Source organism: Arachis duranensis, chromosome 6 (genome assembly GCF_000817695.3).
Source record: "Arachis duranensis cultivar V14167 chromosome 6, aradu.V14167.gnm2.J7QH, whole genome shotgun sequence".
In the NCBI taxonomy this organism is placed as follows: domain Eukaryota; kingdom Viridiplantae; phylum Streptophyta; class Magnoliopsida; order Fabales; family Fabaceae; genus Arachis; species Arachis duranensis.
In genome coordinates, this window is record NC_029777.3 from 107,518,529 (window position 1) to 107,532,765 (window position 14,237).

General features: G+C 35.3%; 1 protein-coding gene and 1 pseudogene across 1 annotated transcript; both read left to right on the forward strand.

The window, feature by feature from the left end:
* The first annotated feature begins 371 nt into the window (after positions 1 to 371).
* LOC107495449 (berberine bridge enzyme-like 17) lies at positions 372 to 2,023 on the forward strand (annotated as a pseudogene).
* A 10,704-nt stretch (positions 2,024 to 12,727) lies between these two features.
* Positions 12,728 to 13,957, forward strand: LOC127748531 (F-box protein At5g07610-like). Its single transcript, XM_052263153.1, has one exon. The coding sequence runs from the start codon at positions 12,728 to 12,730 to the stop codon at positions 13,955 to 13,957; it is 1,230 nt and encodes a 409-aa protein (XP_052119113.1).
* Positions 13,958 to 14,237: the final 280 nt, after the last annotated feature.

Here is a 14,237-nt window from a genome sequence, read left to right on the forward strand (position 1 = left end):
CCTATTTATTATGCTCACGGCTGCTCAAATGGCACAAACTTTGTTTCATGAACTTTTAATTAAATAATAAATAATTTTTAAAGACTATTTAATTACATTGTTTAAATATACGTGTTGGTTTATTGTTGATTAGACTTTTGTTAGATTGTGATTTGTTTATTTTCTCTGACTATATTATCTTTATACTAAAATCAATTATCAAAATTAATTATTAATATAAAATATATATTAAAATATAAATAAATATTAAAAATAAATTAAATTACATATATATTTATAAATAAATATATTAATAGACAATTTTAGTAATTAATTTTACTATACATTTTTCGTTTTCTCTAACATTATATATGCAGAATGCAACGCTAACAACATGGCAAGTAACAAACACCACTTTCATTTCATAACAACAATGGCAACATCGTCATCGTCGTCGTTGTTGTTTCTTCTCCTTTCAACTCAGCTAGCACTCACCATTGTTCTTCTTCTTCAATCTTTCCTTTCACATGCAAATTTAGATGCTTACTTTCTCGCTTGCCTCTCAAACAACACATGGACAAATCCATCAGCTCCCATTAGCGTCACCGGAGCACTCTACACTAGCGACAACTCATCCTTCTCCGACATCCTCAACCTCCACATCCACAACAAGAGGTTCAACAGACCAAACACACCCAAACCCATCGCCATCATAACCGCTTTCCATGAATCTCACGTTCAGGCAGTGGTTATATGCTCCAAAGCCAGCCACTTTCAGCTCAGAATCCAAAGCGGCGGCCATGACTTCGAAGGATTCTCCTTCGTATCAGATGTTCCCTTCGTTCTTCTCGACATGTATAATCTTAAATCCGTTGACGTCAACATCCAAAACGGCACCGCTTTGGTTGAGGCTGGTGCAACACTTGGCCAGCTTTATTACAGAGTCGCACAGAACAGCCACGTTCATGCCGTTGCTGCCGGAGTCTGTCCTTCTCTAGGCACCGGCGGCCACTTCAGCGGCGGTGGCTACGGCAACCTCATGAGAAAATATGGTCTCTCCGTGGATAACATCATTGACGCAAAAATCGTCGACGTAAATGGTGATATCCTTGACAGAAAATTAATGGGGGAGGATCTGTTCTGGGCTATAAGAGGAGGTGGAGGTGCCAGTTTCGGTGTGATTCTCTCATGGACGATCAAGCTGGTGGCGGTTCCTCCATTGGTGACGGTGTTCAAGGTGAATAGGACCTTGGAACAAGGCGTCATAGACATTGTTTACAAATGGCAACAAGTTGCACCGAAGCTCGACAGGGATCTTTTCATCAGACTCCAACACGAGGTGCATCACAAGACGGTTCAAGTTACCTTCATCGGCGAGTTCTTGGGACGAATCGATAGACTTTTGAGATTGATGAAAAAAAGTTTTCCTGAACTGGGATTAACCAAAAGTGATTGCTTTGAATTGCCTTGGGTAAACAGCACACTTTTCTATGCAGAACAACCAATCGGAACTCCAGCAGAAACGTTGCTATTCGAAGCAAAATACCCTGCTCAGTATTATTTCAAGAGCAAGTCAGATTATGTGAAGAACGTTATTTCGAAAGAGGGATTGCAATCTATATGGAAGAAGTTCATTGATAGTGAGATAATTATTATGCAATGGAACCCATATGGTGGAAGAATGTGGGAGATTCCAACTTCAGCTACATAATTTGGTTACAAGATGGAGAATATGTCACTAATCGTAACTTGAATGTGTCAAGGTCTATGTATGAGTTTATGACTCCTTTTGTTTCCAAATCGCCAAGGGAGGCTTTCTTTAACTACAGGGATAGAGATATTGGAGCCAATTCAAGCAATGGAACAACCAACGTTGATGCCGCTCGAATTTATGGAGCCAAGTTTTTTAGACAGAATTTTGATACACTCATGCAGGTTAAAACCAGAGTTGACCCTCAGAACTTTTTTAGATATGAACAGAGTATACCACCTCATAAATTTTAATTCCAATTAGATTAATATTTTACTTGGATTGATATTTGGAGGCTACTTCAATAAAGATGTTTAAAACATCTTTTTTTAAAGATATTTTTTTATTAATTAAAATTTAATACATATAATCGATTAAATTATATTATTTTTGTCAAAATTAAATCAGACAAATTAATTTCGCCGAAAAATTGGTAAACCAAACTTTAAACAAATCTAAATTAATATTCTTTTTTATAAAAAATGACTACAATAACGTTATTATAAAAAATTACTAAAATATTCTTATTATATATTTTTTTTAATTTTAAAATCCCTAAATTCTAACGCTATAATGGCACAGAGACAAAAAAAAAGGGGTTAAAATTAGGGGTGTGTATGAGCCGGGCGAAACCGGATTTGATGTGATTTAGACCTGACCCGAAATATATACTGGCCTATTTATTATATCCGAATGCGACCTTAGACCCGATGAAACCTATACACTTTCGGATCACGATTATACCGAGTAAAAATCAGGTAAAAATGGATCGTTAACATTACATTGCCTTAATACCTTTTTATAAGCTAGTATGTGAAAATATCCAAATTTCCAAGACTCCAACTATTTTTTGACATGATAAAATTTACTTAAAAAAATATAACAAGAACCAACTCTTCTCTAAAATTAAAGCATAACCATAATCAATACTAATATTATCTAATAACACCAAATATTTAAATCAATACAAATAACACAATATTATGCAATAATTAGTCTAAAATCTTATGCATTCTAAACATAAAACATTAACTTATAGTCTTATAATAACTAATAATACAAAATATTAAGGTTTACAATACTTAAATTCCACATAAGAATAGCCATCATTCGTCACTAATACACAAAATATTAATTGTGTATGATGACCGGGCCACCGGACCGATTTCAGGTGACTCGAGTCATGGCCCAAACCCGACCCGAAATAATGACCGTATTTATTTTTTTAGTCCCTTATCCAGTCCTAGATCCAGTGAAATCATACCAAATTAATTTATCTGATCTAATTTTAATAAAAATAACATAATTTAATGAATTATATGTATTAAATTTTAATTATTTAAAAATATTTTTTAAAAAAAATGTTTTATGCGTCTTTATCTAAGTGGCTTCTTATGATTAAATGTTTTTATTAACTTGCAACGTTTTTTAACAAAAAAAAAACATTCGACAAAGCTATTAGTGAGTCAGAAATAAACGGATTCAGAACCAAGTTAACAAGTCACAAAAAAAAAACAGTAGTCACCAAAAAAAGAGAACCAAGTTAACAACGGAATTATATGATTCAACTTTAGATTTTTAATTTTTAAAATTAACTAACTAATGAGTAATGAGATTGTTCAACCTTTTCAAATTTTGAACTTGAATATCCTAAAATCTCTAAGATATTAAAAAAAATGAGAAAAGCTCTGCAGGGCTTGTATGCTTTACAAGTACATTAAGCAATAAATTCAAAAAACACGCTGCTACACATACGTCCAATACACGCGCTATATAAAGATCCCGCGTATTTAACTACCAAATTTAAAAGATTTGTTTCCTTTTTCCTTCTCCTTATTTTTAGATTTGCTCGTTTTTCTTCTCGCGCGTCTTCCCTCCTTCTTCTCGATCGTTCTTTTCTCCTCCTTTATCATTGGTATGTTCTTTGTCATTTACGTTAGTTCCTCTCTCTGCAACTCCAACTTCGTTTTCTATTCGATTTCTAAAATCAAAGTTTGAATTCGTTTTTGAAGATTATGGATGATTCAACCTCAGATTGTCAGCTGAATCAGGGCGAAGTGGATTATGAATTTGAATCTAACGAAGTTCCTGAGGTTTGATTTTACATATGATTACTCTAAATTTTGTTGCAGTCATTTGAATAGCATTGTGTAGCTGAATAATTCGTGAACATTGGACTGTGAAAATAACACGTTAACATGAATCTGTGTTAGTTTTGATTAATTATCTGAAATTTATAGCAGACGCTCGGGTGTAGATCAGAACTTTTTTGGGTGTATTTTTGCGGGAAGTGTGGGTGTATTTACAGTATACTGCTTTTTCTGTTATTTTAGCTGAGTTGTTGTCGTTCGGGTGTATTATATCAGATATGATTGGGTGTGTTTTTAGTTTTTGTCATGGTGTATTCTGCAGCTTGTGTATTTACAGTTTATGCCTTTTATTGTCATTTTAGTTGAGTTGTTGCCGTTCGGGTGTATTATATTAGCAATGATTGGGTGTATTTATAGTTTTTGACATGGTGTATTCTGCAGCCTCTCTCTGTTGTTGATGACCAGTTTGTTCCGAAGGTTGGAATGATCTTTACCACCCTTGAAGATGCTGGAAAATTTTATAGGAACTATGCCAAGGCTGCAGGTTTCTCTACAAGAGTTCGGAGTACAAATAGGAAGGAAAACGAGATTAAGAATCAATTGATTACATGTAGCAGAGAGAGAAAATGGAAATCTAAAATATCTCCGACCGAGAAGGCCAATCCGACAGCCAGTTTAAACTGTCATGCAAGAATTTATATACACACATTGAAGGATATCGGTGCTTGGATCATTTCAAAGGTTGTACTGGATCATTCACACCCCTGCAAATGCCACAAAGAAGAAGAAAACAAAAGTTTTAAGCGAGGTAAAAGTAATGTTCTTTAAATTTGTGGTGATTCAGTTTATTTTTCTCGTTAATAGTTTAGCTAATATGTGAGTTTCTTATATTCAGATAAACTTGTTTGATACTGCATCAGTGGTGCATTCAAATTCCAGCCAATATCAAGGACATGTTATGAATTATCAGTTCAGGGTACCAGCAGCAGGGGATAACTCTTTGGGTGTATAGTTACAGAATATGGGTGTAAAAAGCACTGTTCTTTTGGGTGTATTTCTGTAAATTTTCTTTTGATTCACATTTTACATATAGATACATATATATAATATTAGGGTTTAGGGTTTTAGGGTTTACAGGTTAGGGGTAAGGGTTTAGGTTTTAAGTGTTTAGGGTTCAGGATTTTAGGCTCAAAGCATCAGGGGGATAGATTTCAGGGTGTATATTCAACTTTCTTTGGGTGCAAAAAATTGCAGGTTATAGGTGTATATTTGATTTGATGTTTTTTTTTTATATTATAGTACCTGTAATTCATACATTTTGAATATAGCACAGACAGTTTAACAGCACAGACAGTTTGGGTGTATATTTAAGAAATCTTGGGTGTATATTAAACTTCCGTTGGGTGTAAAAGTTTATAATTTGTGTTTAGATCTTCCTTGATGTTTTCCTTCATATTTTACCACCTGTAATACAGAGTTTTTGAATACAGCACAGACAGTTTAACTATGGAAAAAAATTTCATTTAATAGAAGTTGTTTATAAATGACAAATTTTTACAGCATTTGTTCAATTTACAAACTAGCTAGCAGTTGGATTACTCAGTTTCTATATCAGTAGAATTTATCTGACAAAATGGACTCAATAATACTGACGATGGCTTCGACAGTCTTATTGCATTACTCGCTCTAATTGCTTGATCTCTCTCTTTATTCAATTCACTGAATAGTATCCGCGAGGCATATTCTACTCTATAGTGGTCCACCTCCTCCTACTATATTTGTTCTTACATTTCTTTCAGGTTGGTTTCTCGCTGCCATTTTTTCTGAAATGAAAAATACACCCAAAGATATCAATAAGATACAGCCATATATATGAGTCAGATACACCCATAGATATCAGTAAGATACACCCATAGATATGATTCAGATACACCTATATATATCAGTCAGATATCACTCAAACATGCATCAATATACAATGTCAAACAACATTACAAGGTCAAGCAATATACACCCATGGACAAGCAAATATAAGCAACTACTGACTATTACAGTATATCAGTTCAGAAATATACACCCAACAACTTATGCCATATACACCCAACAAATTACCTAATATACACCCACCAAACTACGGAATATACCCACAAAAATTAGTTGCCAGAAGAAGTAGAACAACAAGAACAGTAACACCTAGAAGAACTAAGAAGAACAGTGTAACATAGAACGAAGAATAACAGTAAAACCTAGAACAAGTAGAACATCATAAACTGTAAAATGAGACGTAGAGCAAGAAGAACAGTAAAACGTAAAACAACGTAAAAGAACAGTAAAACCTAGTTCTTCAATTTCGAAATGTGAAAAATATACAGGAATGGTAATGTAACGTACCTTGAGTATTATAGCTTTGTTTTCTTTGGAGATTCTTGATCGAGAGTTCTATGTTGTGTTGATGGAATTTTTGAATCTTAGCGACGAGTTGTATATTTTCAGTATCGAATGATGCTCGAAAATGGAACGTTTGCTTTTTCTATGAATGGCTTTGAGAAGTGGAAGAAGTGGAAGAGTCTGCCATTAAGGGGCGGTTTACGTGAATCGTAACCGTTTGAGTGGAGCGCGTGAATGTTACGCTCCATTCAATATAATTCAGTGTGCGTGTGGAATGTTTGTGGGCTGGGGGCTTGTAACACTTGTAAGGCCTTTTTGCTTCTAAAAGAATATATATAACTCTCTTTTAAATTCATTATATAAAAATTAAAAAGTTATCTACTTATCTTGCTTAGTTGTATATCTTATCTGGGATTGAGATATATAAACAGTAACACAATCGTCGAACACTGAAAGCTAAGTGAAGAACGAGCCATAACAGAGTTAATTTCTTCTTCAATGGAAGTAATTGAAGGAAGCGATGCCTTACTTACTGAAATTCTTGTTCGTCTCCCCTTAGAGATGTCATAACCTTCAAACTTGTCTCCAAGCTGTGGCTTTCTCTCATCTCTGACCCTTACTTCTCTCGCCGTCGCGCCATCGTCCAAGGAACAAGATTCTCCGGTTTGATCCTAGATCCCGACGTCGTCAATCCTCAATATCGTGAATTAACATTCTTCTACTTCAATAAGAAGATTCGTAGACCGTGCCGCCGCCGGCGCATATTCTGTCCCAAAATCCCTGATAATTGTTCATATATGTTACAATCTTGCAACGGCTTGATGCTTCTCCGCCGATTCAGTGACATGTTTATCTATAATCCCACAACCGGAGACAGGAAACCCTTGCTCTCGCCCTTTCCATCGTTTGTTAAATCACCTTCCCCGGTGTACTCTCTGGCTTTTGATCCCTTGCGATTTCTCGGTTATAAGCTGATCTGCATTTTCCGTGGCAAGTCTTCAAAGAAAGACGACTACCAAATCATGATTTACTCTTCGGAATCCGGTGCCTGGAAGCACTGCGGTTCTTCCTTCTCGGCTCCCTTAGACATGGATCTTGCACATGGTGTTTATTTCAAAGACTCAATTTTCTGGATCGGTAATAAAAGCAAAACGACGCTGCGTTTTGATCTGAAAACAGAGTGCGTGAAGGATGACATGCCTCCTTTGCCCCCGGCGCCTCAAGATCTTAATGTTGGTGGCTCTAGTTACTTGGATGTCGTGAGACTTCTCTTAAAACTAGCTTATAATGGATATGGATACATTCTTGCACCTGCCTGCGGTTACATGAATTTGGTTGGAGTTACTTTAAATTCTGTATGCGCGTGTTCAGGTTGAAGGAAGATGATTATTCTTCGTCGGTCGTGGGTTCTTATGCACAGCATTGATCTTCGACGTACAAATCTTAAACGTATTTTGAATACAAGTCTTGCTGGAAACTACAGCATACTCCATCTCCTTAAAGATGGTGAAGATGATGAGATGGCTTTGTTTGTGCAGATAAATGGAAAAGTGATTGCTCTGCGATTAAAGGATCATACCCGTTATGATGTGTTTGTCTTTGACTTCAAAATACAAAAAAATCCCCGCCATTATTATTCTTTTCCAGGAGTTATGGGATGGTACAGACTACAGAGCCTTCGAGTACGTTGAGAGCCTAGCTTGTCTTTAAACATAGATCTTTTAGCTTTTGCTTTACTTTGATTTCATATTTAATAGATTTTAATTTTATTATTTATTTACATTGTGCTGCATTTTTATTAAGAAAAGGAGAAGGATTGTGTATGGCAGTAGAAAATTGAACGATTATGTTAAATGTATATTTAAATCAAGAAAAAATATATGGAACTAACTAATAATCAGTCAAGAATGGAACAACATAATTAATTATAATTAGTTTTATTAATTTATAATTTAATTTGTTTGTTAAATTATTGTTGACCACGTTCAAAACATGAGGGAAGATACGCTAGTGTTAGGAGAGAATCACAGAACAGATGCTTTGATCATTCATTAGTTGGTTTCATATAATTAATTATGTTTTATTAATGTATAACACATGAAACATAAAAATCATATTCAAAACCATCCAATTTGTAAGAAAAAGAAACATCCGTGTGCCTATCAGTAACAACATCCGGTTAAAGTTACCGGTGCCTCTGATTTACCAGTTGGCTGATTCTTGGCTTATATAGAATTGGTTCCCTAGCATTGTTGTTAAATCAATCATCAAAGTATAAAAAATATGTTGGGATATAAATACATATTAAAAACAAATTAAATCACACATATATTTATACACAAATACATTGATGACTAATTTTAGCATACAAATAATATTTTTAAAAATTTGGACAAATCAAACAATAATTAGTGACATATAATTTTTGCTATAATTATTTTATACATTAAAAAAACCAATATTCAAATACAAAATAAATCTTAAGTTCAAATAACAGTACAAATGATTACAAGCTCTAACAGTACAAAAAAAAACAAAAATTAAAAATTAACTTTTTACAAACTAGTTATATTTATCTCCGCCGTCAACGTAGGGGTGGCAAACGGGCCTAAACCCGCCGGGCCGACCCGCGTAACCCGCCAAAAAAGCGGGTTGGGCTGAAAAATCGAGACCGCCAAATAACAAAAGCCCGCTTAACCCGCACCGCTTAAACCGCGAGGTTTGGCGGGGTTGGGCGGACTTTCCCGCCGGGCTAAGGTTTTTTTTAGTAAGGGGGTATTTTTGCAATTTTTTGTCAAAACCTAACTTTCCTCAACCTAACTTACAAGAGTATGAAGATAAAAATTGAGTGTTTTGAATTATGTTTATGTTATTTTAGAGACAATATTTATAATTATGTTTTGGATTATATTTATTTTGCTTTGGAGAGAATATTTATAATTATATTTTGAATGAAAATTTAGTTTATAATTATATTTTTTAGATATTTATAATTACAAAGACTTTAATGTTTGTTAATATAAAAAATATAATTTTTTATGCCATTAGAAATTATTAAATTTATTAATATGGTTGTAAAATTATATATATTACTTAGTAGTTAATAGTAAAAAAAAAGAGGAACTTTGGCGGGCTTAGCCCACCAGCCCGCCAGCCCGCAGTTAGGTTAACCATCAAGTTCTCCGGCAGTTGAGTCTCCTTTAACCATGTCACTTCAGATGCTTTATCTACCTCAACACCTTTTATTTAAAAATTAACACATGTTAGGATCTTGCTATTTCTATTAGGCTTACTATTATTAGGACAAGGAGGAGGAGAAGTACTTGGAAGATCTTTGATAGGAGGAGATCTTCGGAAATAGGAGCAGTGTCTTCCATTTTCTGTTAAGTATGGTGGGGAAAGTTCAAAGTGCCATGGTAAGTTCCGGTCAACTGATTTGATGACAGTATCCTTCAATGGTAATATTTCAGAAACAGATTTTAAGAAATAACTAAAATCAAGAAAAAATCATATCATTAAAAAGTATGAATGGAACAAAGGTCTTACAAGGTCTGCAAGTTGATTAGCTTCCCAAGTTCAGGTGGAACAACTCCAGAAAAATTGTTTGCTTCCAGCATCCTAATTGATGTTTCAAAACTACCATTTCAGTGAATATTGAAAAAAGCACACTATATGAATGAATAGACTTAAAGCTCAAAACATACAGGTATGTGAGAGTAGTAATATTTCCTACATGCTTTGGAATTTTCCCTGACAAGCGATTCACAAGAAGAGAGCTGCATCATGTTATATGAAATATGTAATCAAATAGAAGAACAATATGGAATTTGTCCTTTAAGCTAAGAAAACAGAGCATTGAAGAAAAAATAACCAAGTAAAATTCAATAACAAAATATCAGATCTCATATACTTGTTGTTATAAAAGCAAAAACAAGACATACAATGAGAATGAGCAACATAAATAATTCATATTGTGGCAATCTGAGTCTTACTTATATAGTCCTAGAAATCCTTCATGCTTTGATAACCTTTTCAATGATTGATACACACGCAGATTATGAAATCCTGCTGTCCTTGTCTGCAGATTTAAAAAACAGATGCAAAATTATAAGTAAAAAAAAAATTGTTAAAGAGGAACATACATAAACCCATTTACAAAACAATGAGCATGCATAAGAATAGAAAACTCTCCTTGACAAATTAAAAGGAACTATTAGCCTCTCAAAGAAACTTGATGCAATGTAAGTTACATACAGGGATGAAAAATCAAGAACTTTAAGTATCCAGCAAGAGCCACCATTACCAACGGAGTGGCAAAATCAAACTGAGACACTAGACAAGTGCAGTTACATAGTTAAGCCATAGCACCATGACAAACATTTTTTCTTTACAAACTTTACTTCTCTCCCCTTCCATTGTGCTCTTAGTAGTAAAGTCTAACTTCTAAGTCACACATACTTACCATAGTTCAAAACCATTAATTCTCACTTATTGCATTTATTCAACAAAGCTTCTCACGTCAGGGTTTTAATTCATAGTTCATTCTCAATTTTATTCTTAGTTCTGTTTCATGATTTCTCAACAAAATACTCCCCAATTCTTTATCAACACAGCACATATAAAGGCTATGATGTTCATATCCTCAATCATAAATAACATGAGCAAAGAAGGAGGACCTGCCAGAGAATCTTGATCCGTTCGAGGGGTGCAACAGTGGTCTTAGAAATCGCACCAGCGAAGCCACCGGCGATGAGCAGTATTGTGGTTTAGGTGTCTCTATCAAACTATATATCACTATGGCTTGTGTTTTACATCATTTAAGTGAATGATAAAGGCATTATTATACAATATAAAGACACTCTTCTGGGGGATTGTGTACAGCCTAACATAGGAAGAATTTCAGTTGGTCTTTTCAATGGTAGAATTTCTTTAGAGCACTAATTGGACTGAATTTTCTTTTTAAAACTTTTAATGTGAGAAACTGAGAATTATTAATCTAAGGACTTATAAATTAATGAAAGTTAGGCCAAATTGAATATTGTTGGAACCCTATGTTGCTATCAAAGCAGTGGATGCAGCAGATAAGGTATGGTTACACTTAGTTGAGTGAATGCAAAGCAAGAAGCCAATCAAACCTTGCAGCTTATTGACATCTCCCCTAATTACCAGTGTCTTGGGTTGAAGAGTCAATTTTGAATTTTCCCACAGCTAAAAAGTGAACTGAATCTGTAAGCTAACTTATTATGCAGAGTTGTTACGAAAATCCTTTTAGCATGCAAAATTCACATGCAATGAAAATCTATAATATGATTAAAGTTGTAATTTGCACAATGAAAATCTGTAAGCTGAATACCGTGCACAATGAAGAAACACCATTCCAAATCCCTAGTATTCAGCTTCGACAATTCTAAAAAACCACATGCAACATGATTTTTAAGATTCTAACAAAAAAAACGAAAGACTTACAACAACAAGTTCTACTTCTAGCAACAAAAAATTTACCCTGTGATATGTTCAGCATCAAATTCTACTTACGGCAACAAATTCTACTTCTACCAACAAATTCAGCATATTGATAATTCTTAACAACAAATTCAAGTATAATAACTTTCAGCAACAAAAACTCAAACTCCGATTCTCCAAATATGATTTCCAGCAAAACAAAATTAGCTGAATCATTATTTCAGCAACAACCTCAACTTTCAACAATTCAAGATATAATGCAATGAAATTGATAAAGAAATAACAGGGCCGAAGGAAGATGAAACTCACCTACCCAGGACCAACTCACGGCAAAGGAAGTGTTGGCGGAGTGCTGTTAGGGGTTGCTGCAATTGAATGCTTCGTTCCTCGCGTACGCATCCACCGCCGCCCATATATGCTGCTCCGCGATCTAATCCGCATCCGACACCGTCGTGTAATCCTCCCACGCCGATTTGGTTCCAGGGAATCTCAACGGAACCCTCTCGTGCTTGCAAATCGCCGCGTACACGCACGGGGCTCCCACCATGTTCATCAAGCTGTAAGGTGAGAATCCGAAGATCACTTATGGCCGGTGAACCCACCAAGAAACACCGTCCTTCGTCTGCGTCTCTTCGTACAAGATGTCTTCCTGAGTGTAATAGAAATTGGGGGCCTTGAGCCGCGGCGGATCCTCCGTGAACGGCGGCTCGTGGGGTTGGATCTTGCCAAAGAGCTCGAAGGTACCAAAAAAACAGTAGTCACAAAAAAAAAAACACCAAGTTAACAACGGAATTATATGATTCAACTTTAGATTTTTAATTTTTAAAATTAACTAACTAATGAGTAATGAGATTGTTGGAACTTTCTAAATTTTGAACTTGAATATCTTAAAATCTCTAAGATATTAAAATATATATATAAGTATCTTTTAAATTCATTAGATAAAAATTAGAAAGTTATCTACTTATCTTGCTTAGCTGCATATCTTATTTGGGATTGAGATATATATAAACAGTAACACACTCATCTAACACTGAAAGCTGAGTCAAGAACAACCATGAACCAGAAAGAGTTAATTTCTTCTTCAGTGGAAGTAATTGAAGGATGCGATGGCTTACTCACTGAAATCCTTGTTCGTCTCCCCCTCAGAGATGTCATAACCTTCAAAGGTGTCTCCAAGCGGTGGCTCTCTCTCATCTCTGACCCTTACTTCTCTCGCCGCCGCGCCACCGTCCAAGGAACAAGATTCTCCGGTTTGATCCTTGATCCCGAGGTCGTCAATCCTCAACATCGTGAATTAACATTCTTCTACTTCAATAAGAAGATTCGTAGACCGTGCCGCCGCCGGCGCATATTCTGTCCCAAAGTTCCCGATAATTGCTCATCTATGTTACAATCTTGCAACGGCTTAATGCTTCTCCGCAGATTCAGTGACATGTTTATCTATAATCCCACAACCGGAGACAAAAAACCCTTGCTCTCGCCCTTTCCATCGTTTGATGAATCAGCTTCCCCGGAGTACTCTCTGGCTTTTGATCCCTTGCGATTTCTCGGTTATAAGCTGATCTGCATTTTCTGTGGCAAATCTTCAAAGAAAGACGGCTACCAAACCATGATTTATTCCTCGGAATCCGGTACCTGGAAGCACTGCGGTTCTTCCTTCTCGGCTCCCTTAGACATGGATTTTGCACATGGTGTTTATTTCAAGGACTCAGTTTACTGGATCGGTAACAGAAGCAAAACGACGCTGCGTTTTGATCTGAAAACAGAGTGCGTGAAGGATGACATGCCTCCTTTGCCTCCGGCGCCTCAATATCTTAAAGTTGGTGGCTCTAGTTACTGGGTTAACGTGAGACGTTCCTTAAAACTAGCTTATAATGGATATGGATATATTCTTGCACCTGCATGCGGTTACATGAATTTAATTGGAGCTGACTTTGAATTCTGTATGCGCGTGTTCCGGTTGATGGAAGATAATTATTCTTCATCAAAATCATGGGTTCTCATGCACAGCGTTGATCTTCGACGTACAAATCTTAAACGTTTTTTGAATACAGGTCCTGCTGGAAACTACAGCATACTCCATCTCATTAAAGATGGTGAAGATGATGAGATGGCTTTGTTTGTGCAGATAGATAGAAAAGTTATTGCTCTGCGATTAAAGGATCATACCCGTTATGATGTGTTTGACTTTGACTTGAAATTACAAAAAGATCCCCGTTCTTTTACAGGAGTTATGGGATGGTACACAGCCTTTGAGTACGTTGAGAGCTTAGCTTGTCTTTAAACATAGATCTTTTAGCTTTTGCTTTACTTTTGATTTCATCTTGTGTAACACTTTTTATTTAATAGATTTTAATTTTATGATTTATTGATTTATTTACATTGTTCTGCACTTTTATTAAGAAAAGGAGAAGGATTGTGTAACACTTTTATTAGTACATAAAACAATGGATCCAACTATTCAATTGAACAATTATTCAACGATAGAGTAAAAAAATGAAACATGTCTAAACTACTAATTTCCATATATCAATGAATATAGAGAGGATTACAAATTAAATCTA

Bases quoted from the DNA above. Each gene is read 5' to 3' on its own strand.
- LOC127748531 (XM_052263153.1), top strand. From the start codon at position 12,728: ATGAACCAGAAAGAGTTAATTTCTTCTTCAGTGGAAGTAATTGAAGGA.